General features: G+C 28.7%; 2 protein-coding genes across 3 annotated transcripts in view; both read right to left on the bottom strand.

The window, feature by feature from the left end:
* LOC111633081 (ankyrin repeat and KH domain-containing protein 1-like) overlaps nt 1-10,255 on the bottom strand; it is a 30,945-nt gene extending 20,690 nt beyond the window's left edge. The window contains exons 1-3 of the mRNA XM_023377610.1: nt 10,062-10,255; nt 5,926-6,115; nt 2,543-2,734 (exon numbers count right to left, since the gene is read on the bottom strand). Of these exons, the coding sequence (XP_023233378.1) occupies nt 2,543-2,734; nt 5,926-6,115; nt 10,062-10,193 (514 nt within the window). The 5' untranslated portion in view covers nt 10,194-10,255. The remainder of the gene's footprint in view (nt 1-2,542; nt 2,735-5,925; nt 6,116-10,061) is intronic.
* Nucleotides 10,256-13,786: 3,531 nt separating this feature from the next.
* Nucleotides 13,787-26,088, bottom strand: part of LOC111633084 (ankyrin repeat domain-containing protein 17-like) — a 40,418-nt gene continuing 28,116 nt past the window's right edge. Inside the window, exons 2-4 of one of the 2 annotated variants that reach the window (XM_023377612.1) lie at nt 19,358-19,636; nt 17,979-18,121; nt 13,787-14,032 (exon numbers count right to left, since the gene is read on the bottom strand). In XM_023377612.1, coding sequence (XP_023233380.1) covers nt 13,820-14,032; nt 17,979-18,121; nt 19,358-19,636 — 635 coding nt within the window. In that variant the 3' untranslated portion in view covers nt 13,787-13,819. The remainder of the gene's footprint in view (nt 14,033-17,978; nt 18,122-19,357; nt 19,637-26,088) is intronic. The other variant, XM_023377613.1, reaches the window with a different exon arrangement.

The following is a 26,088-nucleotide window of genomic DNA, read 5'->3' as shown; positions in this document are numbered from 1 at the left end:
TGCTGTTATGTGGTTTTGCAGTTTGACCACTGTATCTGGAAGAGGAGGCACATAAACAGTCTTTTATAAACCCCCACAAGACGGCACAGCTGTGTTTGTCACCTGCTTGAAGAGCTTGCATTAATTGAATCCTGTACAGTTTCAAACGTCATTGCAAAACACACCAGACAGACGTCGTGGAAATGTTTATTTCTCTACTGTCACTAGTGAATTTTTGTGGGCTATGTGCAAAACTCAGCCAGATGCACTACACATTTTCATCTGACACACAGACAACCAGTGGATTTCCATTTACACAGAAAATCCACGTTTTGGAACTGTTCATACCATTGCCTAATGCTCTGGGCAATAAGTGGTTCAACACTTATGTTGTTGACAAAAATCACGCTGAACAGTTATGGACCCACACTTCGCAAAGCATAGAACACAAAATCATTTCTGTTGTCCAGCTGCCATTTTGAAAATACAGAGGTGACAGATGAATGAAGTGCATGGGTGCTGCCAATCAGCAACCATATAAAACTTGAGAATTTCCTCTTTCTAACAGTATATTGTTTGATCAAAATGAACTAAAAGCTGAATAGTTATGATTGTTTTAAATTGGATGATTCTTTTTGAAACACCTTGTACATATAACTAGGCATTGGCATTGAAAAATCTGTTAGATTGACACGGTTTCTCATTTTTATGATTGTCCCAAGATCCTCATTTGATCCAAAGTTATCACATAGTTATAAAAGTGTATTGCAAACAGAGCTTACAAGAAGATTGATCTTTGTTGGAAAAGAACAAGCATTTTCAATTATATCATATTTTTAAAACAACTTATATGTGTGAGGATTATTTGTCTATGGACATAATTTATCATGTAAAATGATTAATTCTACAGCTGAGATGTGGTCAAAATTATATTATGACATAACACTAAACTAATAATAGACCCTAAGAGAATTTTCAGTAACTATAGTTTACAAACATACAAAACTTAATAATATGGGTTCTTTCACTATCAAATTTGAAACAAATAAGAAAAATTTCAAAATCATCAACAACTGTCAAATCAAGTGAGCCTAGCAGAAAAGAGTAGCTCCTAAAGATCAGAAGGATTCAAGTGTCTCTGACAACTAAAATAAAATCGTGAATATTGAATTTTCAGAACATTTAATTTGAAAATATGGAACTCAGTTCTTAAGTAGTAAGATTGTAATATATTAAAAAAAGAAAAAGGTAATGTATTAACTGTACTCAGTATGTAAAGTTCAAATCAAATGTAGTATAAAAATATTTAAATCATCATCATCCATTCAATGAAAGCAAAATAATCACAATAACTTGTGAATAAATTAACACAAATACATGAACATTAGTATAAATGGTATTAATTCATTGCTAAGTAGTATCATTTAAACCAGAAAACTAAATATAATACTGTTACTTTTTTAAAGAAAACAACAAGATTAAAAAAATCCAGCAAGAGTTGCATAATTTTCCCAGCTTAATACAAGGTTAAAATTGTGGAGATACCATCTGTTATAAAAAGTTTAATAAAATCTCATATTGATTATTATAAAAAGGCAAAAAGCTTAATTTTGAAGGTGGAGGTAAGTTTTACTAAAAAACTAGATGAAAACAACAACTAAAATCTTCATTGAATCTGACCCCACAACGAGATGTTACACATCTTCCAACCACAACATTTAACCACCAAAATTTAATAGAATCAATGCCCCTCACACACAAGCTATCGTTCCAAATTTTGTTTCTTAATCATTACACATCCTGTGATATTAAACAAAGTGGATGCCAACACACAAGAAATTTTCCCCTTCTTTACTTTTTTGATTCAAGAGGTCTCAAAATGTAGAGATTTGCAAAGAACCTGGAGGATCAAATTTGACACAATTCCAATACTTTCTGATAAAAGTTTAACAGCAATGTCTATTGATGTTAATAAGGCTTTGATGAGCAAAAAACAAAATAAAAACAAAATATCTTGCAAGAACTTTTGACATGTATAGAATGTCTTCTTCAGGAAAAAAAAATTCTAGAATGACAATATAAATTTTAACATTAATGTTAATATGTTCTAATTGAAGTGTATGTGTTATTTTTAAACGTTTAATGTTAATTTGTACTAATTGGTGCATATGTGTTAAATTTAAATGGTGCGCTATTAAACTTATCTGATAAGAATCTGGCACAAAACATTAATTATTTCTTTCATACTCCAATACTTTCCTGTATTACATGCATTACAGCCAGGATAGTAAAATTACTAAACTGAGAATATACAAATGTTGACTCAAAGTACAGAACAAATTATTGATACTTTAACATAAGGAAATTCATGCTAAAATATTAATATTTTATCAACATAAACACACATACAATTATAGATCAGTCAAAACTAAATTATACATCATTTCAGTTAAACATAATAATAATTGAATATACACATTGAACATTTTACTAGTTTGTAAATTCTGCTGAAAATTTTACAGCTAAAGACCAAACTCTAAATGTTAATTCAAACTATATTTACCAGAAGAGATGAGAAACCGAACAAGTTCCAAATGTCCTTCCTGGGCTGCCTCCATTAGAGGTGTGCTGGCACCAAGTTCTATATCTGCACCAGCTTTTATCAAAAAGTCAGCCACTTCTAAAAATCCTCCACAGCAGGCAAGAGTTAAGGCTGTTTCTTGAGTTTCTTCTGTTTGTGCATTAATATCAGCACCTGAAATTTACAATAAAAAATATTAACAAGTTTTAAATCAGTCAATTGGAAATTATTAAAATACAGTAGAACCTCGATTATCCGGACTAATTGGGGATGAAGGTAGTCCGGATAAGGAAAAATCCGGATAATCAAAACAAATACTTTAATTTGTCTTTTAATGATAATACAACACGTTTTATTTTCGATGGCATATCGGTAATATTAAAAGTAAATACTGTATTTAAATCGTGATCAAATTTTCAAGAAACAAACGTTCGTATTGCATTAGGACTACTACTGACCAACGCTAACAGACTACCTATTGTTTAAAAGGCCCTCTGGTGGCGCAAGAAGACGGATTTTATAAAATAAAAAGCAGTTGAAACTGCATTTTTATGNCCAATACAGATCTGTATTAGTACTTAATACAGACACTTGATTTACAGCTTGCAATTTTCAATATTAGGTAGTAATACAGACAATTGTTTTTGTAAAAAAAAAAGTAGTTCTGTTTTTATATAGTAATACCCTGAACTTACGTGATAGGTGGGATCGAGCAATAACTGCATAAGTTGGGGTATAATTTCGCATTTAAACGCATACAAATAATTTCTAATTGGGGCCAGAGCTAAAAAAAACAATAATTTAGAAAAAAATGTTTAATAAAATCTTAGATAATACATATGTATAACAAATTATGTTATACAATTTTTCACATTTACTTGATTTATAATTTTAACATTGTTTCCATCTCAGCGATAATCCATGACATTTATGAATTATGCTTGAATTTAAAGATGGAGCATTTTTCACAGGTTCCAGAATTTTTTCTTTGCCAATTCACAAATTTTCATTTTTGTATCAAAGTCTCTAATAATGTTCAACTTTACATTCCAAAGATAGTTTTTCTTTTCTTCTTTGATGCAGAATAATCAGTTCTACTTCGTTTGGATGACATAGTAGAGTCAAGTCTCCATAGATATAACAAACACAGAAATAAATAACACAAAATAAATTGTAGCTATGGGTCTATTCCGCGCGACACATCCGAACATGTAAGCTGAACAATAGTGTAGGGGGAAGTGAATAATCAAGAGTTGCGTGGTGCTCAAAAGACGAATCTACGAGATTTTAAAATCGCGTAACTCGGTTTGCGTAAATCAAGGTATTACTGTAATATATTGGGTTGTTCAGAAAGTAATTTCATTTTTTTCCATGAAAAAAAACAATATTTTTATAATAAATAAATATTTTATTGAATTATATATTGACCATTTTGGCCAAATACCTGTTGTCATCATTTCTGTTAGTAGCATGATTTCATATTCATAAAAGTTTTGATCATTGCTTACAAAAAAATTGATCCAAGTGATTTTTGACGTTGTCATTTCAAGAAAATGTCTTACAGTTTAAAAAAATTTGTATAGACCAGAACAAATAATAATCTGAGTGTGCTCGATTTGGTGAATATGATTGGTATAATAGCATGTCCCACCTAAGTTATAACAGTTTCTGACAAGTAACCAAACTTGTGTGAAATTTGACATTATGTGGTAAAACACTACACCTGTTTTGTTGATCAATTCTGGCCGCCTTTTCTGTTTGATGATGATACTCAATTTGTTTACTCGATGGCAGTACACTTTCGAATCAATTGTTAAATTGTCTGGTAAAAGCTCAAATAAAAAAATTTCCTTAAACTCCCACCAAAGAGAGCATCTCTCTTTAAGAACATGTGGAACTCATATATCGAGCTTTGAAATGAAACCAATTTGTTTCAAGTAATCATAAACGGTTCAATTTGACAAATTTAATCTTAGTGATTTCACGTGTTATTTGGCAGTTTGCTTCAATCAGTACCTTTATTTTGTTTTCATTGGCTTCAACTGGCCATCCAGAACATGGTGCATCTTCAATATTGAAATTGCCAGAATGAAATTTTGTAAACGAGTTTTGGCACTGTCTTTCTGTCAATACATCTTCTCCATACACGTCACACAATTTTTTTTCTCGCTTGAACAGCATTCTTACCTTTTTGGTAATAAGAGAGCAAAATATGCCGAAAATGCTGCTTTCGATCTTCCATATTTGATGGGACACAAAAAATAAACAATTGCACAAAATCAAACAAAATATTTTACAAATAAGCCTTAAATGCTAGCTGTCAAAATATATAATGACAATATGGTTTAGAATGAAAATGGCGGGAAAAATATGACTAATCTGTCTAGTGGTAAAAAAAAGAAATTACTTTCTGAACAACCCAATATTTAATATGATAATTTAATTGCAGCAAAATCATCATATAACACATCCAGATCCAGGGGGAAATGATTGAAAATATATATGCTTGCTGACTATATGTATGTGAATGGATGTTTAAAATTTTAAAAAATTTATGCTGAGAATAGTATCATTTACAAATGTTATGAATTTCTAATGAATTCTGTATGATTTATTAGAGGAAATTTATTATAGTACTGCCAATTCTAAAACAAAAAAAGTTTTTTTTTTTTAATTATAATTTTCTAGTCATGTCTAAGAAAACAATTAAATTATTAGTTTTATACTATTTTATATGTTAAAAATTTTAATAAATTTAAACTATAAAATTAAATATCAACTACAATAATAATTGAAGTGTTATTATTCTTCTGGATTATCTGCAAAAATACTCAAATGAAAATTCAACATACTATGAACAGTTTACCTAGATTATAAGAAGAATATCACAAGAAAAATTAAGTTTCAGAAACAAAGAGTATGTACTACAAATTATCATATGTATACAACAAATAATAAACGTTATAAAAATTGTCATAAGCCTTTTAATAAAAAATAGTTTGTTTCTTATTACATATAATTTAATGCATTTAATGAAATTATTACATAACCATTTTCATTTGAATTGAATCATGCCATATTTTTAGATATTCTATTTCTAACAATTTTGTTTTCTAGTTGATATTTTATATATAACAAAACTATTTCAAAATAACTTAATTTACAGATACAAATCATATACCAAATTATACATGTTAAATCAAACAGCTGGATTAAATAGTTTAGCATTAACATTCAAAAATTTACTTAATCTTTAATGAGTCAAAATTCAAAGATTCCTAAGAAAAAGTATCTTCTGCAGTGTACATTATTATTTCATATAAAATGTTATAGACAAAGTTATTAGATTATATTTGATATTTTACCTTGACTAAGTAACAGAGCAACCATTTCTTCATGTCCTTCCCTGGCAGCTTCCATAAGAGGAGTGTATCCTTCATCATTTACTTCTTCAATATTAGCACCACGTTCAAGAAGTAACATAGCTAATTCAACATGTCCTCCACAAGCTGCAAGTGTCAATGGAGATTCAAAACTATCAGCTGGCATATTTACCTAAAATTAAAAAAAAATTTTAAACTAATTTCCAGGAGATAGAGTTAACTCAACAAAATTAATTAAAAAGAAAAAAAAACTTAATATTTTATACAATTTCAAATTTAAATAAAATAAAAAAATGTTTTAAGTTATAATATATACATAGACAAACTAAGTACTGTAGAGCGTCAATTATCTGAATCAATTGGGGACTGGGATTGTTCGGATAATTTATTTTTCAGATAACAGATTATGTATGAAAAAATACATTATTAATATAGTATATTAGTATACCCCATGTTTAAATTTTTCTCCGTTACATGTCGCTTTGTGTTGAATTTTTGTCGATGTTAAGACTAATGATAATTTTTATAATAATAATCATGGCTATTGTATCGTTAAAAATTATTTCTTTATTTTGTACAAACAAACTAAATATATTGAAAAATATAAAAACAAAAGAAATTATACTTTAGAAGTTAATCTAGTATCAAAAACATTCGATTCAGCACAACACAGTCTGACTGGAATGCTTTTGATTGATCAGCATTCCGATAATTGACACTCTACTGTATTTTTATTACATAACAGCAGCATATACAATTGCTGAATTAGCTTTCTTTTGTCTCAGAATCAACACAAAAAACAGTTTATAAAATCAAATAATCCACAATACCAAACAGTTTGTAAACAAAAATAAAATAATTAAAAGCAGATCTACAGTAGATAAATGTAGGTTCCCATAAGACCTTTGGAGAAGACATTGCATAATTTCCTGTCAGCACATATGCATGATTATAAATATATACTTACATACTTTAGCTAGGAGACGTGTAGCTTTAAATGAACAGGAGTACATCTCGGTACTTGATTTTGCTTCATCATATCCTTTTATTTTAATACAAATGTGCTTTTATTACTTAAGAAGTCTGCTTGAGAATGTAGAAAATAGGCTCTCTACCACCAACATATACTACAATTGGCACATAAGTTATGCTATTCATCCGTTTTAAGTATAAAGATCAAATCTAGCTTTAGAATAAGGAAACCCCTCTTGGGGAATTGCGTGAATTAGTCATAAGGCACCTGTAGCAAACAATCCTAACAGATTTTATATTGTAAAGGAATATCTGGAAATATCATCTATGTACCTCCTGATAATATGGCAAAATATACCCAACGTGGCAGAGTTTGTCTGAAGTTATGAACAAAAATAGCTTTGAACTCCTAAAACTAGATCAGAAAGGGCAAATTTTTTAAACTTTCATATTACCCTAAATAACACACACATTAACACAAGTATTTATAGAAAACCAGAATGTCAGTCTTTCTTTACAGCATACTCAAAGATCCACACTTTCAAAATATCTGCTTTTAGGACTTATTAGAAGGGTGCATTACACTGCACCAATATTTTAGATACACAGAGGGAATTAAGATACTTTAAACAACTGGCAGTACAGCATGGATATCCTAAGTAGTTAGATAGTTGATAAAGAACAAAAGAATACACAAGTTAAAGATAATAACAGATGTATCAAGATAATAAAATATATGAAGCTTAGGAAGATATAGGAAATGTTTCCAATATGTAAGCTGGAACTTTCATAAAAAAATCACACCATTCAAACTTTTTCCAAAATATGCTTTATATTTTATAGATATAAATTACCAGCTAAAATGGCATATTGAAAGAACCCCATGTTTTCTCCTTGCTGAAAAACTGCAAGGAGAAAACATGGGGTTCTTAACAGGGTTGAAAATACAGAGAGAGGACAAAACACACCTGGCATATACAGCATCCGTGTTAGGTAGAAGATTTGGACAAGAGTTATAATATGTTGGTGCCATGAGCAGGTCATTACTAAAGAGTGAGAGAATATAACAAACTGTAGATAAAAAGAAACTAGTTACTTGCAAATGTTGCTCAAGCAGTAAGCCAGACATTGCATTTTCAAATTTAACTTCTAAAATTTTACATATGTACAGAGATATATATAGGCCATATAAGATAAATTTTTAACTCAAATTTTTAAGCACCGAAAACACATGAGCCTAATGCAAGAAATGCTTTCACAGTGAGAATAAAAGACAACTTGAGTGTACAACAGATGATGTTTATGCATTGAGTGTATTTTTTTCACTGTGTGCAGTTTGAACTCTGAATCAAATCTTCCAGAGTTTGAATGCTAAATTAGAAACATTTAAAGTTAGAGACACTCAAATTATGAGGTACCACTATATTCTGTTTGTAAGAATATATTATTGTGTACAAACTTTAAATTTACTTTTAATGCCAATATAGGTGACATTTTCATTAATAAACTCATAGCCATAATAAAAAATTAACAAGTTAAATATAGAAAATTCATAAAATTCTTGAAATGATTTTGTAGCATTGTCACTTTCTACATTTAATGGTTATAAATACACATGTGCATTCATTCAATACAAAATGATTCACTTTTATCAGATAACACCACTAAAACATTCAAACTATACCAGCAAATATCATAATGTATTTAAATTAAACTATAAGTGTTTTAGTGGTGTTATTTAATAGTCTATAACCAGCTTTGGAAGATTCAGAACTTCACTTTTATCATCAAATAACAAAAATTACAAAGTATTTTTGATTTAAATTTTACTTTTGTTATGCCAAAAATGCCTGGGAAGAGATCATTAACTATTGATACTGACTAAACAAAAAAATAAAATAAAGCAAGTGAATAAAACTCCTGAATACCGAAGTTCATGGATTTGTACCTGCTCAAATATTGTTGGGGGTTTCACCACATGTCTAACATCTAAACTGGCTAGTTTCTTCCTTGAAAGATTGCACAGTTGATGTGTTGCCTTATTCCATCAATCTAATCCAAAAAAATAAAAGCAAGCTCACATAGAAATTAAGGAGAACCACAAAAACCACTTATACTTGCAATTAACCCAGTCTCAAATATTCCGTCCCACTAATTTCCAGTCTCAGCAGTGGCACATTATAGCTTCATGGGGTTCCAGGTAAATTTGAATTGGGGCCTCCATATGCAATTTTTATTTTAACTATTTAGCATTTTTGTTTGGGGGAATTCCCTGGTATCCTTGTTCATTTTTTAATGCACAATTTGCACAGTGTTAGTGCACCCTGCACTTTTGCCAAACCAATAATCTAGGGTTGGGGATATAGCCAAAATTTAAATTTTGATATTCTTACTACAGTAACAAAGTTATAAAAGATTGGTTTGGGGCCACAGGCATTTGCCCTTTTTTGCACATAGGATAACACACCACTCTGTCTCAGTTTCTGGTCACAATAACTTCCCAAATACAGTAGAGCGTCATTTTTCCGAAAGCCAGTTATCCGAAACGTCAGTTAACCAAAAGCATTCCAGTCGGCAAATTTAAATTTTCATTAGTGCTGTGGCGCTTCAATCTTTGGCTATATTTGGGCTACTCCAATATTTTTTTTTGTTGGTGTGTGTGTTTTAGCTGGCAGCACTGGCACTTTTGTGTGTTTTTCTGAGGACTGTGTGTCATGGTGAATCGAACATTTTTGACACTAGATTAACTTCTAAAGTATAAATTTTTTTTTTGTTTTTAGATTTTTCAATATATTTATTTTGTTTGTAAAAAATAAAAACAATTTTTAACGATACAATAGCCACGATTATTTTAAAAAGTTTACGTTAGACTTAAAAGTGACATGCAACAGAGAAAAATTTCAACATGAGATATGCTAATGTATTTTTTCATACATAATTGCTTATCAGAAAAACAAGTTATCTGAACAAGCCCAGTCTCCAATTGATTCGGATGTAGTAACTTATTTTTTGCAATCAAATGTTCTGTTTTATATATGTGCACATTGTGAATAATGGCACAAGTAGCATTTAAAAAATTATTTTTATGCATTTGGTTATTAATTAATTTCATAAAAAATTTTATTCACAAAAAATTAAATACATACTTGTGCACCAGAATCCAACAACAAGCGAGCAACTTCTACATGTCCGTCCATTGATGCCTCCATAAGAGCTGTATGCATTTCGTCCGTCTTGTGTTCTTGATCTGCTCCAGCTTCCAATAAAAATCTCACCATTTCTAAGTGACCTTTGAAATGCAGATGTTTACATAAATAATAATTTTTCAAAATTATTATTAAATACTTAGAAGCATACTCATAATATTTTAATGGAAAAGTGCTCTCATTTTTTAACATTAAAGCAAATTTTGAACTAATCTAAAANTTACTACGTAAAATATATTTAAGAGTTTACGGCCACTGTGCCGGGTGTTATGCATTCCAAAAAATGTTATGCATTCCATCACGTACATAAACAGTGTCGTAATTCGCCAAGTGCAAATCAGCAAATTCGTAAAATTTTTGTTTATTTTGAACAATCCGGATAATCGAAAATCCGGATAATGGAGGTCCGGATAATGGAGGTTCTACTGTAGTTGCAATTTTATTTAAACTATAAAATTACAAAATTTGTGTGTTTGTAACATTCACTGTTTCAATTCAAAACTCAGTTTACTTTACTATATATAAATTACTTAAATTTGGATTGCCACAGAAAATAATTTTGGAAGTTTGTAATTACAATAGAACTTCAACTTACTCAAATCAATTTTTAAAATTTCCAAAAAACATTTGAAAATAAGAGATGATCACAATTCATTTAAATTTAGCAATATACTATATTTAATCTTTTTCTAAAAATTAAGTTTAATATCAATTTGAGTTTTGCAACATTATTATTATTATAAATTATTTCAATCAGAAATATTCTGTTTTTTGATATTTTTATAATCCTGCAGTTTAACATCTATAACTTATATATCCACATAATTGAGAAATTTTAGAAATGTATAATTTGATATATTTTTCAAGAAAATCTATATTCAATTGAAATATCTTATGCAAATAACATAAAAATCTATAAAACTATAAAGGAAATTATTATTTTCTGCAATAATTACTTATTAAATCAACATGTACACATACATAGAATTAGGTGCATAATTACATCAATAAAACATTTAATAAATTATTTGTTATTTTTAAGTTACAATATTAAAAAAATTTAACATTTCCTAAAATACTTTGTTGTCAGTGAAAATATTTTATAGCTCATTTTCTAATGTAATTATGAATGTCTGATAAATGCAAAAAACATATATATGTATATGAGATATTTAAAAGAAAATTATATAAAGAAAACTGAATATATCTAACATTTCATTACATTCTGAAATGAGGCAACAATATATTGACAAAGATTTGACCGACATTGCCTCAACACACTATACATCACTGAAACTTGCTTTCCAAATGTGCATCATATTTATTTTCTGTCATTTCTCTCAAATTTTTCCTATATAATCTCAATTTTATATCTGTTATAATAGATAGTATCTCAAAAGATTGGAGAGAAATCATTAGAAATTAAAATAATTGCATAGAAAAAAGTTTGACAGATGATTTATTAAACATGGCTAACTTATTAAATTATAAATTATCTTTTCAACTAGTTTCAGATTATTTGTGAATTGATCTATCTGTGGGGAGGAAAAAAAATTCAAAGAAAACACATCCTAATTATTTAATCTGATTTTGAAGTAAAGTAATGCAAAGTTTTTAGTAGTGTTAAATTTATTTTATGCATTTTTATGAAATTTCAAGTAAGAATTAACCATAACTGCATAAAAATGATCTATTGGGTTGTTCAGAAAGTAATTTCATTTTTTTCCATGAAAAAAAACAATATTTTTATAATAAATAAATATTTTATTGAATTATATATTGACCATTTTGGCCAAATACCTGTTGTCATCATTTCTGTTAGTAGCATGATTTCATATTCATAAAAGTTTTGATCATTGCTTACAAAAAAATTGATCCAAGTGATTTTTGACGTTGTCATTTCAAGAAAATGTCTTACAGTTTAAAAAAATTTGTATAGACCAGAACAAATAATAATCTGAGTGTGCTCGATTTGGTGAATATGATTGGTATAATAGCATGTCCCACCTAAGTTATAACAGTTTCTGACAAGTAACCAAACTTGTGTGAAATTTGACATTATGTGGTAAAACACTACACCTGTTTTGTTGATCAATTCTGGCCGCCTTTTCTGTTTGATGATGATACTCAATTTGTTTACTCGATGGCAGTACACTTTCGAATCAATTGTTAAATTGTCTGGTAAAAGCTCAAATAAAAAAATTTCCTTAAACTCCCACCAAAGAGAGCATCTCTCTTTAAGAACATGTGGAACTCATATATCGAGCTTTGAAATGAAACCAATTTGTTTCAAGTAATCATAAACGGTTCAATTTGACAAATTTAATCTTAGTGATTTCACGTGTTATTTGGCAGTTTGCTTCAATCAGTACCTTTATTTTGTTTTCATTGGCTTCAACTGGCCATCCAGAACATGGTGCATCTTCAATATTGAAATTGCCAGAATGAAATTTTGTAAACGAGTTTTGGCACTGTCTTTCTGTCAATACATCTTCTCCATACACGTCACACAATTTTTTTTCTCGCTTGAACAGCATTCTTACCTTTTTGGTAATAAGAGAGCAAAATATGCCGAAAATGCTGCTTTCGATCTTCCATATTTGATGGGACACAAAAAATAAACAATTGCACAAAATCAAACAAAATATTTTACAAATAAGCCTTAAATGCTAGCTGTCAAAATATATAATGACAATATGGTTTAGAATGAAAATGGCGGGAAAAATATGACTAATCTGTCTAGTGGTAAAAAAAAGAAATTACTTTCTGAACAACCCAATATTTAATATGATAATTTAATTGCAGCAAAATCATCATATAACACATCCAGATCCAGGGGGAAATGATTGAAAATATATATGCTTGCTGACTATATGTATGTGAATGGATGTTTAAAATTTTAAAAAATTTATGCTGAGAATAGTATCATTTACAAATGTTATGAATTTCTAATGAATTCTGTATGATTTATTAGAGGAAATTTATTATAGTACTGCCAATTCTAAAACAAAAAAAGTTTTTTTTTTTTAATTATAATTTTCTAGTCATGTCTAAGAAAACAATTAAATTATTAGTTTTATACTATTTTATATGTTAAAAATTTTAATAAATTTAAACTATAAAATTAAATATCAACTACAATAATAATTGAAGTGTTATTATTCTTCTGGATTATCTGCAAAAATACTCAAATGAAAATTCAACATACTATGAACAGTTTACCTAGATTATAAGAAGAATATCACAAGAAAAATTAAGTTTCAGAAACAAAGAGTATGTACTACAAATTATCATATGTATACAACAAATAATAAACGTTATAAAAATTGTCATAAGCCTTTTAATAAAAAATAGTTTGTTTCTTATTACATATAATTTAATGCATTTAATGAAATTATTACATAACCATTTTCATTTGAATTGAATCATGCCATATTTTTAGATATTCTATTTCTAACAATTTTGTTTTCTAGTTGATATTTTATATATAACAAAACTATTTCAAAATAACTTAATTTACAGATACAAATCATATACCAAATTATACATGTTAAATCAAACAGCTGGATTAAATAGTTTAGCATTAACATTCAAAAATTTACTTAATCTTTAATGAGTCAAAATTCAAAGATTCCTAAGAAAAAGTATCTTCTGCAGTGTACATTATTATTTCATATAAAATGTTATAGACAAAGTTATTAGATTATATTTGATATTTTACCTTGACTAAGTAACAGAGCAACCATTTCTTCATGTCCTTCCCTGGCAGCTTCCATAAGAGGAGTGTATCCTTCATCATTTACTTCTTCAATATTAGCACCACGTTCAAGAAGTAACATAGCTAATTCAACATGTCCTCCACAAGCTGCAAGTGTCAATGGAGATTCAAAACTATCAGCTGGCATATTTACCTAAAATTAAAAAAAAATTTTAAACTAATTTCCAGGAGATAGAGTTAACTCAACAAAATTAATTAAAAAGAAAAAAAAACTTAATATTTTATACAATTTCAAATTTAAATAAAATAAAAAAATGTTTTAAGTTATAATATATACATAGACAAACTAAGTACTGTAGAGCGTCAATTATCTGAATCAATTGGGGACTGGGATTGTTCGGATAATTTATTTTTCAGATAACAGATTATGTATGAAAAAATACATTATTAATATAGTATATTAGTATACCCCATGTTTAAATTTTTCTCCGTTACATGTCGCTTTGTGTTGAATTTTTGTCGATGTTAAGACTAATGATAATTTTTATAATAATAATCATGGCTATTGTATCGTTAAAAATTATTTCTTTATTTTGTACAAACAAACTAAATATATTGAAAAATATAAAAACAAAAGAAATTATACTTTAGAAGTTAATCTAGTATCAAAAACATTCGATTCAGCACAACACAGTCTGACTGGAATGCTTTTGATTGATCAGCATTCCGATAATTGACACTCTACTGTATTTTTATTACATAACAGCAGCATATACAATTGCTGAATTAGCTTTCTTTTGTCTCAGAATCAACACAAAAAACAGTTTATAAAATCAAATAATCCACAATACCAAACAGTTTGTAAACAAAAATAAAATAATTAAAAGCAGATCTACAGTAGATAAATGTAGGTTCCCATAAGACCTTTGGAGAAGACATTGCATAATTTCCTGTCAGCACATATGCATGATTATAAATATATACTTACATACTTTAGCTAGGAGACGTGTAGCTTTAAATGAACAGGAGTACATCTCGGTACTTGATTTTGCTTCATCATATCCTTTTATTTTAATACAAATGTGCTTTTATTACTTAAGAAGTCTGCTTGAGAATGTAGAAAATAGGCTCTCTACCACCAACATATACTACAATTGGCACATAAGTTATGCTATTCATCCGTTTTAAGTATAAAGATCAAATCTAGCTTTAGAATAAGGAAACCCCTCTTGGGGAATTGCGTGAATTAGTCATAAGGCACCTGTAGCAAACAATCCTAACAGATTTTATATTGTAAAGGAATATCTGGAAATATCATCTATGTACCTCCTGATAATATGGCAAAATATACCCAACGTGGCAGAGTTTGTCTGAAGTTATGAACAAAAATAGCTTTGAACTCCTAAAACTAGATCAGAAAGGGCAAATTTTTTAAACTTTCATATTACCCTAAATAACACACACATTAACACAAGTATTTATAGAAAACCAGAATGTCAGTCTTTCTTTACAGCATACTCAAAGATCCACACTTTCAAAATATCTGCTTTTAGGACTTATTAGAAGGGTGCATTACACTGCACCAATATTTTAGATACACAGAGGGAATTAAGATACTTTAAACAACTGGCAGTACAGCATGGATATCCTAAGTAGTTAGATAGTTGATAAAGAACAAAAGAATACACAAGTTAAAGATAATAACAGATGTATCAAGATAATAAAATATATGAAGCTTAGGAAGATATAGGAAATGTTTCCAATATGTAAGCTGGAACTTTCATAAAAAAATCACACCATTCAAACTTTTTCCAAAATATGCTTTATATTTTATAGATATAAATTACCAGCTAAAATGGCATATTGAAAGAACCCCATGTTTTCTCCTTGCTGAAAAACTGCAAGGAGAAAACATGGGGTTCTTAACAGGGTTGAAAATACAGAGAGAGGACAAAACACACCTGGCATATACAGCATCCGTGTTAGGTAGAAGATTTGGACAAGAGTTATAATATGTTGGTGCCATGAGCAGGTCATTACTAAAGAGTGAGAGAATATAACAAACTGTAGATAAAAAGAAACTAGTTACTTGCAAATGTTGCTCAAGCAGTAAGCCAGACATTGCATTTTCAAATTTAACTTCTAAAATTTTACATATGTACAGAGATATATATAGGCCATATAAGATAAATTTTTAACTCAAATTTTTAAGCACCGAAAACACATGAGCCTAATGCAAGAAATGCTTTCACAGTGAGAATAAAAGACAACTTGAGTGTACAACAGATGATGTTTATGCATTGAGTGTATTTTTTTCACTGTGTGCAGTTTGAACTCTGAATCAAATCTTCCAGAGTTTGAATGCTAAATTAGAAACATTTAAAGTTAGAGACACTCAAATTATGAGGTACCACTATATTCTGTTTGTAAGAATATATTATTGTGTACAAACTTTAAATTTACTTTTAATGCCAATATAGGTGACATTTTCATTAATAAACTCATAGCCATAATAAAAAATTAACAAGTTAAATATAGAAAATTCATAAAATTCTTGAAATGATTTTGTAGCATTGTCACTTTCTACATTTAATGGTTATAAATACACATGTGCATTCATTCAATACAAAATGATTCACTTTTATCAGATAACACCACTAAAACATTCAAACTATACCAGCAAATATCATAATGTATTTAAATTAAACTATAAGTGTTTTAGTGGTGTTATTTAATAGTCTATAACCAGCTTTGGAAGATTCAGAACTTCACTTTTATCATCAAATAACAAAAATTACAAAGTATTTTTGATTTAAATTTTACTTTTGTTATGCCAAAAATGCCTGGGAAGAGATCATTAACTATTGATACTGACTAAACAAAAAAATAAAATAAAGCAAGTGAATAAAACTCCTGAATACCGAAGTTCATGGATTTGTACCTGCTCAAATATTGTTGGGGGTTTCACCACATGTCTAACATCTAAACTGGCTAGTTTCTTCCTTGAAAGATTGCACAGTTGATGTGTTGCCTTATTCCATCAATCTAATCCAAAAAAATAAAAGCAAGCTCACATAGAAATTAAGGAGAACCACAAAAACCACTTATACTTGCAATTAACCCAGTCTCAAATATTCCGTCCCACTAATTTCCAGTCTCAGCAGTGGCACATTATAGCTTCATGGGGTTCCAGGTAAATTTGAATTGGGGCCTCCATATGCAATTTTTATTTTAACTATTTAGCATTTTTGTTTGGGGGAATTCCCTGGTATCCTTGTTCATTTTTTAATGCACAATTTGCACAGTGTTAGTGCACCCTGCACTTTTGCCAAACCAATAATCTAGGGTTGGGGATATAGCCAAAATTTAAATTTTGATATTCTTACTACAGTAACAAAGTTATAAAAGATTGGTTTGGGGCCACAGGCATTTGCCCTTTTTTGCACATAGGATAACACACCACTCTGTCTCAGTTTCTGGTCACAATAACTTCCCAAATACAGTAGAGCGTCATTTTTCCGAAAGCCAGTTATCCGAAACGTCAGTTAACCAAAAGCATTCCAGTCGGCAAATTTAAATTTTCATTAGTGCTGTGGCGCTTCAATCTTTGGCTATATTTGGGCTACTCCAATATTTTTTTTTGTTGGTGTGTGTGTTTTAGCTGGCAGCACTGGCACTTTTGTGTGTTTTTCTGAGGACTGTGTGTCATGGTGAATCGAACATTTTTGACACTAGATTAACTTCTAAAGTATAAATTTTTTTTTTGTTTTTAGATTTTTCAATATATTTATTTTGTTTGTAAAAAATAAAAACAATTTTTAACGATACAATAGCCACGATTATTTTAAAAAGTTTACGTTAGACTTAAAAGTGACATGCAACAGAGAAAAATTTCAACATGAGATATGCTAATGTATTTTTTCATACATAATTGCTTATCAGAAAAACAAGTTATCTGAACAAGCCCAGTCTCCAATTGATTCGGATGTAGTAACTTATTTTTTGCAATCAAATGTTCTGTTTTATATATGTGCACATTGTGAATAATGGCACAAGTAGCATTTAAAAAATTATTTTTATGCATTTGGTTATTAATTAATTTCATAAAAAATTTTATTCACAAAAAATTAAATACATACTTGTGCACCAGAATCCAACAACAAGCGAGCAACTTCTACATGTCCGTCCATTGATGCCTCCATAAGAGCTGTATGCATTTCGTCCGTCTTGTGTTCTTGATCTGCTCCAGCTTCCAATAAAAATCTCACCATTTCTAAGTGACCTTTGAAATGCAGATGTTTACATAAATAATAATTTTTCAAAATTATTATTAAATACTTAGAAGCATACTCATAATATTTTAATGGAAAAGTGCTCTCATTTTTTAACATTAAAGCAAATTTTGAACTAATCTAAAACTGCTTAAACTAATCATCTTAATATCTATCTAAATAAAAATTTCTCAGTAAAGCTGACTAGTCAAAAAATTATAAATCTAAAAGTTACAAATTCATTTAAATTAAAATTATACATAAATTATTCTTATTTTACTTAATAACTATCATTTTCTATCAATTCTATTTAAAAAAAGGATTTTTTGGGGAATAAAGCATTATTAATAATGCAATTGCACATTCAATAAGAAATATATTTGAAGAAATAATTTTTTTTTTAGTTAATAACACCTAAAATAAGCTAGAAGTAGTTTAATTATAAAGTACTGAACAAATTTTTAGCTAGCTTCAGTTAATTAATATATTTTCACAATATATTTTTAAATTAATCTAAAGTTTATATATTTCATCAGTCTATATATAAAAAGTACATTTATTGAAAAGATAAGTACTTAATAATCAATGCCTGAAAAATAAAGGTAGATAAAGGAAATATAAAATATGTACATTTACATACATATTTTAGTCGTCAGGAGATGGGCAGAATAAATTATAATATTTAAGAAAATTTAAATATTTTGAAGTAAATAAATTATATGCGCCTATATTTTTGATATTTCTACTGACTCATAATATGAGAATTCATAGGTTATTTCTATCTCTATTGTAGGAAACCTAAGCATTAAATCACAACTTTTAATCAATATACTTGAAAGAAGCATTTCTTATTTTCATGCTTTCTTTAAAATTAATATATTAAGCAAGATATAATGCAAGAAAAATAAAGACATTATTAATAAAGAATTAGTTCAACATCAGAAATCAAATGTTAGTTTATGTTAATTAGTATTTGCACAACAAAAGTTATAAATCAGCCATAATTTGTGATAAGGAATTTCTTTATGAAATTATCATACATACAGTATATAAATTATAGCTTTAAATTGCTGTGACCTTCTCACTACAGAAATATCTTCCTGTTTTATCCAATTCAATTTTAGGGTGTAACTATATACCTAATGGCAAAACTAATCTGTCGGCCAGAATTCACCCATACACACACAGTGTGTTACATGGGCAATATGAATTCCCAAAATCTCCTTAATTTACTAGCATCAATTTACCAGCACTTTCAGTTGAAGCAGAATCAGGATGGGGTGCAAGCCTACCCTTGTAGCATGCTAAAGTGAGGGCACTTTCTTTGAATTCATTCGAATGGGTGTTGATGCTGGCCCCATGTTCCACCAGGAGTTTGGCCACCCCAACATGACCACCACTGGCAGCCTCCATGAGAGGTGTATGGCCATTTTCATTATGATCTTCTACATTGGCCCCTGCTTCAAGTAATGCCTGTACCACTTCTTCATGACCACCAGCACATGCAAACATCAATGGTGTGTTCCCTGAAATATGATATGTTAAATGTTTTAAAATGTAACACTATATTTTCTCATCATTTTTAATTTCCATATTAATTAAGTTTTATTGTTTATGTTCCCAATATTGTATATGAAAGAAAGGAAGAAAAAAAATATTCTTATAATTTAAAAATTTATTGAATCTTAGGAAAAATAAGTTTTAACAATCACATGTTATAGGTTTAAAAAATAATCAGAAAAACAAGTTTCTTTACTAATAGAAAAAACACAAGAAATAAAATGCAATGAGATGTTATATTTAAAATGTTAAATTTATTATCTTAAGCATTTTATTCTATAACATTCATTTCACTATATTATTACTTGATTCACAATCAAAACAAATGAGTAATTTTCATTAACATGCATTAATTAGCACAGTTCCATATCATTATCTGTAATTATTTCTTTTCATTTAAAATATACTGATTTATCATCATCAAAATGAATGGAACATGAAAATATTTTTAAATCATTAAATCACAAAGAAAGGTATCAATGTTCCGTCTTTATATTTTATCAGTAATGTATAAAAAACACAATCAAAAGCAATTTTGATTTATTTTTAATAATTCATAAAATAAATACCAACTTAAAAAATAAATATTGTAATGTCGCTAATCAATCAAACTGCTACTGCTCTTATTCATAATTTAAAATGAAAACTCAAAAATATATTAAAATAGATCATTTACATTCTTACTAATGTCTAATAAAAATTTACATTTAAATCATTTATATTTTATAATGAATAGTTTTACACACATTTATGACAAACCTTTATATACTATATACTGTTTAGTTTATATGACATGTTATATAAACTGAGCTGTATACAAAACTTTTAAATACAAAGNACATTTTTGAACTGAAGTATATAAAATTTTAAAAATTCTTTCTATAAAAGAGAATATTTCCCCAGAAAAAATCAATACTCCCATTTAAGTATGACTACAACATAAATTGATATCTTAACTGCTACTAACTGTAGACATTAAAATTAATTATCTCAGTAAAGAAGATCATTAAACGTACCATATCACTCAAAGGAGGAGGAAAAACTACTCCAATACAAAACAACAAACAGAAAAATCTGATAAGAATGTTAAGAAGTTTCTCTCTATTGGTTTATTTCTAGACTGGAAACTCTCTACCTCAGTATTCATTCAGCAGAATGATGCAAGTTCAAAAAAGAAAAAAAAATGTTTTTGGTCTTTTTCTAAGACCCGCTTCAGATCACAAATTTCAAACAAATATAATGTCTAAGTTTTAGTGTTCAAATGTGTCAGGCACAGAAGAGCTTATACAAAAATTCAAAATAAAAACTAACACATCCTATTGGATGATTTTAGAAGTGCAGAAATTGTGAAACAGTTTTCATAATGACGTAAACAGGACCTGCCACTTTTGTGAAATGTACCTCTCTTCTTTAAAATTTATACATTTTCCTTTACACGCTTTAAAAATCTAGCATTTCCAGTACTTTGAGTCGACCCATGTTTGTCATTGTTCTAATTAATGTAGTCCATTGTAAATCAGGTTTAATTTCATCCTCCCCTGAATATATCGAGAGCGAAGTGGTTTACTTGCCTTATTTATAGCGACTCTGTTCAGGTAAATGCTTTTTAAAGGACCTCATGGATCTGTTATAGAGCAATTAACCAAAAAAGGCAGGCAAACCATTGCCCTCTTGATACATGCAGGGGGATGAAATTAAACCTGATTTACAATGGGCTACATGGACAATGACAAACATGGACCAACTCAAAGTACTGGAAGTACTAGAGATTTTTAGAACAGGAAGAAAAAAAAAGTATAAATTTTAAAAAAGAGGTGTATGTCACAAGGCAGGCCCTGTTTGATACGTAATCATGAAAACTATTTTACAATTTCTACACAAACAATACGATACATCAATTTTAGATGTTTTAATTCTAAGTTTCGTATAAGTTCTTCTGTGCCTTATACATTCGAACACCAAAATGTTAGATGTTCCAAATATTTCAAGTATGTGAACCAAAGTAGGTCTTAAAACAAATGTTTTCAGTCTTCTCCAAACTTGCATCATTCTACTGGGTGAATACCAAAGAAGGGAGTTTCCACAGTAAAGTATAACCCAGTTTCTGGTGTACTTTTATGGTTTGTTTCTAGTGACAAAAAATTTACAATTGAAATTTAAGTTATAGTAAGTTCTCTTATTATGCAAGGTTGAATTTTAAATTTTATGTAATAGGAACAAAATGTCATTTAAACTAAAGATAAATTATTAAGTTGCATTCTGCATACACCGTATTAATAAATATCAATAGTTTCAATATACAGGGTGTAACAGAAAGGTGTGTAAAAAATTTGAGGAGTTGTAGAGGGACTAATAAAACTGCAGATAATTAATAATGAATATCAAACTAACATGCAATTATCAACAAATATTTTCATATATCAGATGGCATTTCACTAAACATGAAGTAACATCACATTTGCTTTTATCACTTACTAGCTGCAAGGACCCGCTTCGCTGGGTTTTTATTTGTGGGCAAAAAGTAACGATAGTGAAGATTAAGATAATTACATTATAGCCAATCTTATCCGTTTTCACAGAATGCAAGAATTAGGCCCCCCCCTTTCCAGACTAATTAGAGACCTGGTCCTGATTCTATTTCTGAACGTCTCCTGTTCACGTCCAGTCAAACGAACTATTTTCAACGTTTCTGGAACGTTTACAATTGTTCTATAATCGAACCAATGTTCGAATTCAAATCCGAATATTGTTCGAATTAAATTCGAACATAACATTCGAAATAGAAAACCACTTTCAACCACATATCTCCCGCACCCTTATAGCTATCGAGACGCAACCACCATAGTGCACGAATGGAGACTTGGGGCTACCACCACATACAAACAGCATTCATGTGCGATGTGTAGTTTTTGTGGAAAAGTGAAATATAGGGACACACACATCCATTTTTATATATATATAGATAACTCAAAATGAATGCTTCAAATCAAAAAATGGCCCTAGAATTTTCAACTCTAAATTAGCCCCTCTACAACCCCTCAAATTTTTCACACACATTTGTTACTCTCTGTATAACAAGTAACTTGAGCAAAAATTTTATTTTTAGCTTATTCTAGCTTATCCAGAACAGAACAAACTTTGATGAACTTTATCTAAAAAGAAAAATTCTTGGAAGGATCTCAAAACTATAGAGACAAACTAACAACAACAAGTAGTAGGAAGCAAAAACTATTTGAACAGACAAAAAGCATACAGAGTTAATTTAACTTTAGTTCAACAGTTATATGTTCAAAAATTTCAGTTTGTATATAAAAACCTGAACTGCAAATAAAAGTTGATTATGAAAGGTGTATCAAGCCATCAATGGCTAAATGAACCTTCTCCAAAATCAACACCCCACAAGATAATAGTTAAAGAATTTAATTATCCTTCTTCAAGATGTTCATTGCAATAAATTTTCAAATAATATCACAAACAATATGGGATATGTAAACATTACCGTTAGCAGCCAAAGAACATAACTATGCTGTACATGTAATTTTGAACAATGTGTATTGATTTTTCTATTGCATACTTTGGGAACTTACTATATTAGCAGATTTTAATAATCAGAATAGTTATTGATTGAGCAACAGTGATGCCATATTACCTACTAAAACAATACAGCATAAACTACATATTACTCATTTTAAAAAATATTTGTTTGAATAATTTTTGAAATTAATGACAAAAATATAAGCTGTATTGTTCTATGTAAGCTATAGTTCTAGAGAATAACAAAACTCATAGAAGGATAAAAATCACTTTCATGATATAACAATTCATAAAAGACATTAATTCATAAAGGGCTTAAAATATATATCAATGACAACTATTTTTAATACAGACAATTTATATACTATGCACTTTACATAAATATTAAAATGTAAGATTTATATACTAAAATCAAGGATTAAGATGGCATTAGACATGATGAAAATCTCAATTGACACTACTGCCACTAGTTTTATTCCTAAAATTATACACTAAAATATGCAAGTACATAAAATATACAAATCAGAAAATTCTTCAATTCAAACTTGNTATGTTATAAAACTTTTGGAATAAATATAACTTTATATAAATTGACAAATTAGATATAATTTCTTTTTAAAAAAACAATTCGTGGAAAATTCCGATATCTTTCATCGAAACAATTTCGGGGGAAAAAAATGAAATACCGATAAATTTATTTGTAATCATTAAGCATCTTTCAGTTTCTTCATTTTTGTAAACTCATAACATTTAAATGAGCCATTGTTATTTCGTACGGATGAACGTATGGAAGAAAATAAAATGATCAAAATAAGCATATTATTTCCAAGATTTTAAATAATTTGTCTTTAAAACTACAGAAAACACTATGCTTCTTCCTAAATTCGGTGGAAATTTTAAAGGGTAAACAGTGTTCAAAAATACTCAAATTTATTAGGATAAAATTAATTTTGATATTTTCGTTTTTCGTACTCTATTCCGTACTCCGATTAATACAACTCATAATTAACCATAAGCAATGCCATTTCCCTTTTTTATTTTAATATTAGTTTTATGAATGCATTAAAAAAAATATTCAAATAAAAACAAATTAAACAGAATTTTTAAAAAGTAGAAAATTTCACTATAGACCTGTAACTTTATTGTGATTATATTTGTAATGAACCTAATCGTCTTGTGCTAAAACTTAAGTGTGAACTCAAATTATTTTTAAATAAACAATAAAAATTAATAATTTTGACCTGTAACTTTATTGTGATTATATTTGTAATGAACCTAATCGTCTTGTGCTAAAACTTAAGTGTGAACTCAGATTATTTTTAAATAAACAATCTTAAAGATAATTTAATAAATCAAAACACTTATGATTGTGTATATTAAATATTACTGGTCAAGTACAAATGTTTGATATTTTGGGTAAATTACAGATCAGTAATTATAATTTCAATTGCAATCTGAAAATTTTGATCATCATACCAATGCAACTATCAATAATTGCTATGATATATGTAGTATTTCAACATTCTTGTGCTTTTACTTAAGATAATTGGTCAAAAACAAATAGTAATAAAAATTTGAATCATTTATATCAATTTAAATTTTTTTATTTATAAAATTTCAAATAAAATTAAACCTAATACAAAAAAATTACTATTTTAATTAGATTTATAAATATAAAAATAAAAACATTAAGATTCAAATTTAATCATTTTATAAATCAGCACTTGCTTAATAACATACATTAGACATAATTTTAATAATTGTTAGCATACATTTAACATTTGAAAATATGAGGGCTGTTTTTTTTTTCAAGTGCCGATGGTCCATAAAACAAAGACAAGTGTAAGTAAAATAAATTTATTACCAAAAGTTAGGTACAAACATGGTTACTTTTCAACATAATCACTGTGAAGATTGAAGCATTTGTCATAGCTGTGGATGAGCTTTTCCATCCCTTTGTTATAGAATGTTGCCGCCAGTGAGTTGAGATGGTCTTAACAATGTTGTTTTGAAGATTGTCATTAGTTCATTAGTCTCAAACTTCTGCCCTGCTAACCACATTTTCAGTTCAGGAAAGAGGTGGAAGTCTTCAAACATTAAAAAGTTTTAAGCTGGGTGGAAGTCCGAAAGGTGAAAGTCTTTGCCACCTTTAAACACCCAGCATATAGCCCCAATTTAGCACAGAGTGACTTCCACCTCTTTCCTGAACAGGAAAAGTGGCTAGGAGGGCAGAGGTTCAAGACTAATGATGATCTTCAAAAAAACATTAGGGCCCATCTCAAGTTATTGGCGGTAACATTCTATGACAAGGGGATGGAAAAGCTCATCTGCAGCTATGACAAATGCTTCAATCTTCATGGTGATTATGTCANGAAAAGTGGCTAGGAGGGCAGAGGTTCAAGACTAATGATGATCTTCAAAAAAACATTAGGGCCCATCTCAAGTTATTGGCGGTAACATTCTATGACAAGGGGATGGAAAAGCTCATCTGCAGCTATGACAAATGCTTCAATCTTCATGGTGATTATGTCAAAAAGTAACCATGTTTGTATCTAACTTTTGGTAATAAATTCATTTTGTTATTTACACTTGTCTTAGTTTTACGACCATTGGGGTTTGGAAAAAAAACAAAAAAAAAAAAAAAAACAAACAAACAAACAAAAAAAACAGCCTATGTAATCAAATCAATCATTTAAAAATTTCTTAGATTCTAAATATTTCAAGTCAGTANAAAAAAAACAAAAAAAAAAAAAACAAACAAAAAAAACAGCCTATGTAATCAAATCAATCATTTAAAAATTTCTTAGATTCTAAATATTTCAAGTCAGTATATATAAAATAGAACTTTACTCACTGAAAAAGTAAAATTTGTTCTGTAGTAACA

Source organism: Centruroides sculpturatus, unplaced genomic scaffold (genome assembly GCF_000671375.1).
Source record: "Centruroides sculpturatus isolate CEXI.00-Female unplaced genomic scaffold, Cexi_2.0 scaffold478, whole genome shotgun sequence".
Classification (NCBI taxonomy): domain Eukaryota; kingdom Metazoa; phylum Arthropoda; class Arachnida; order Scorpiones; family Buthidae; genus Centruroides; species Centruroides sculpturatus.
This window is presented reverse-complemented; position numbering and strand designations above follow the sequence as displayed.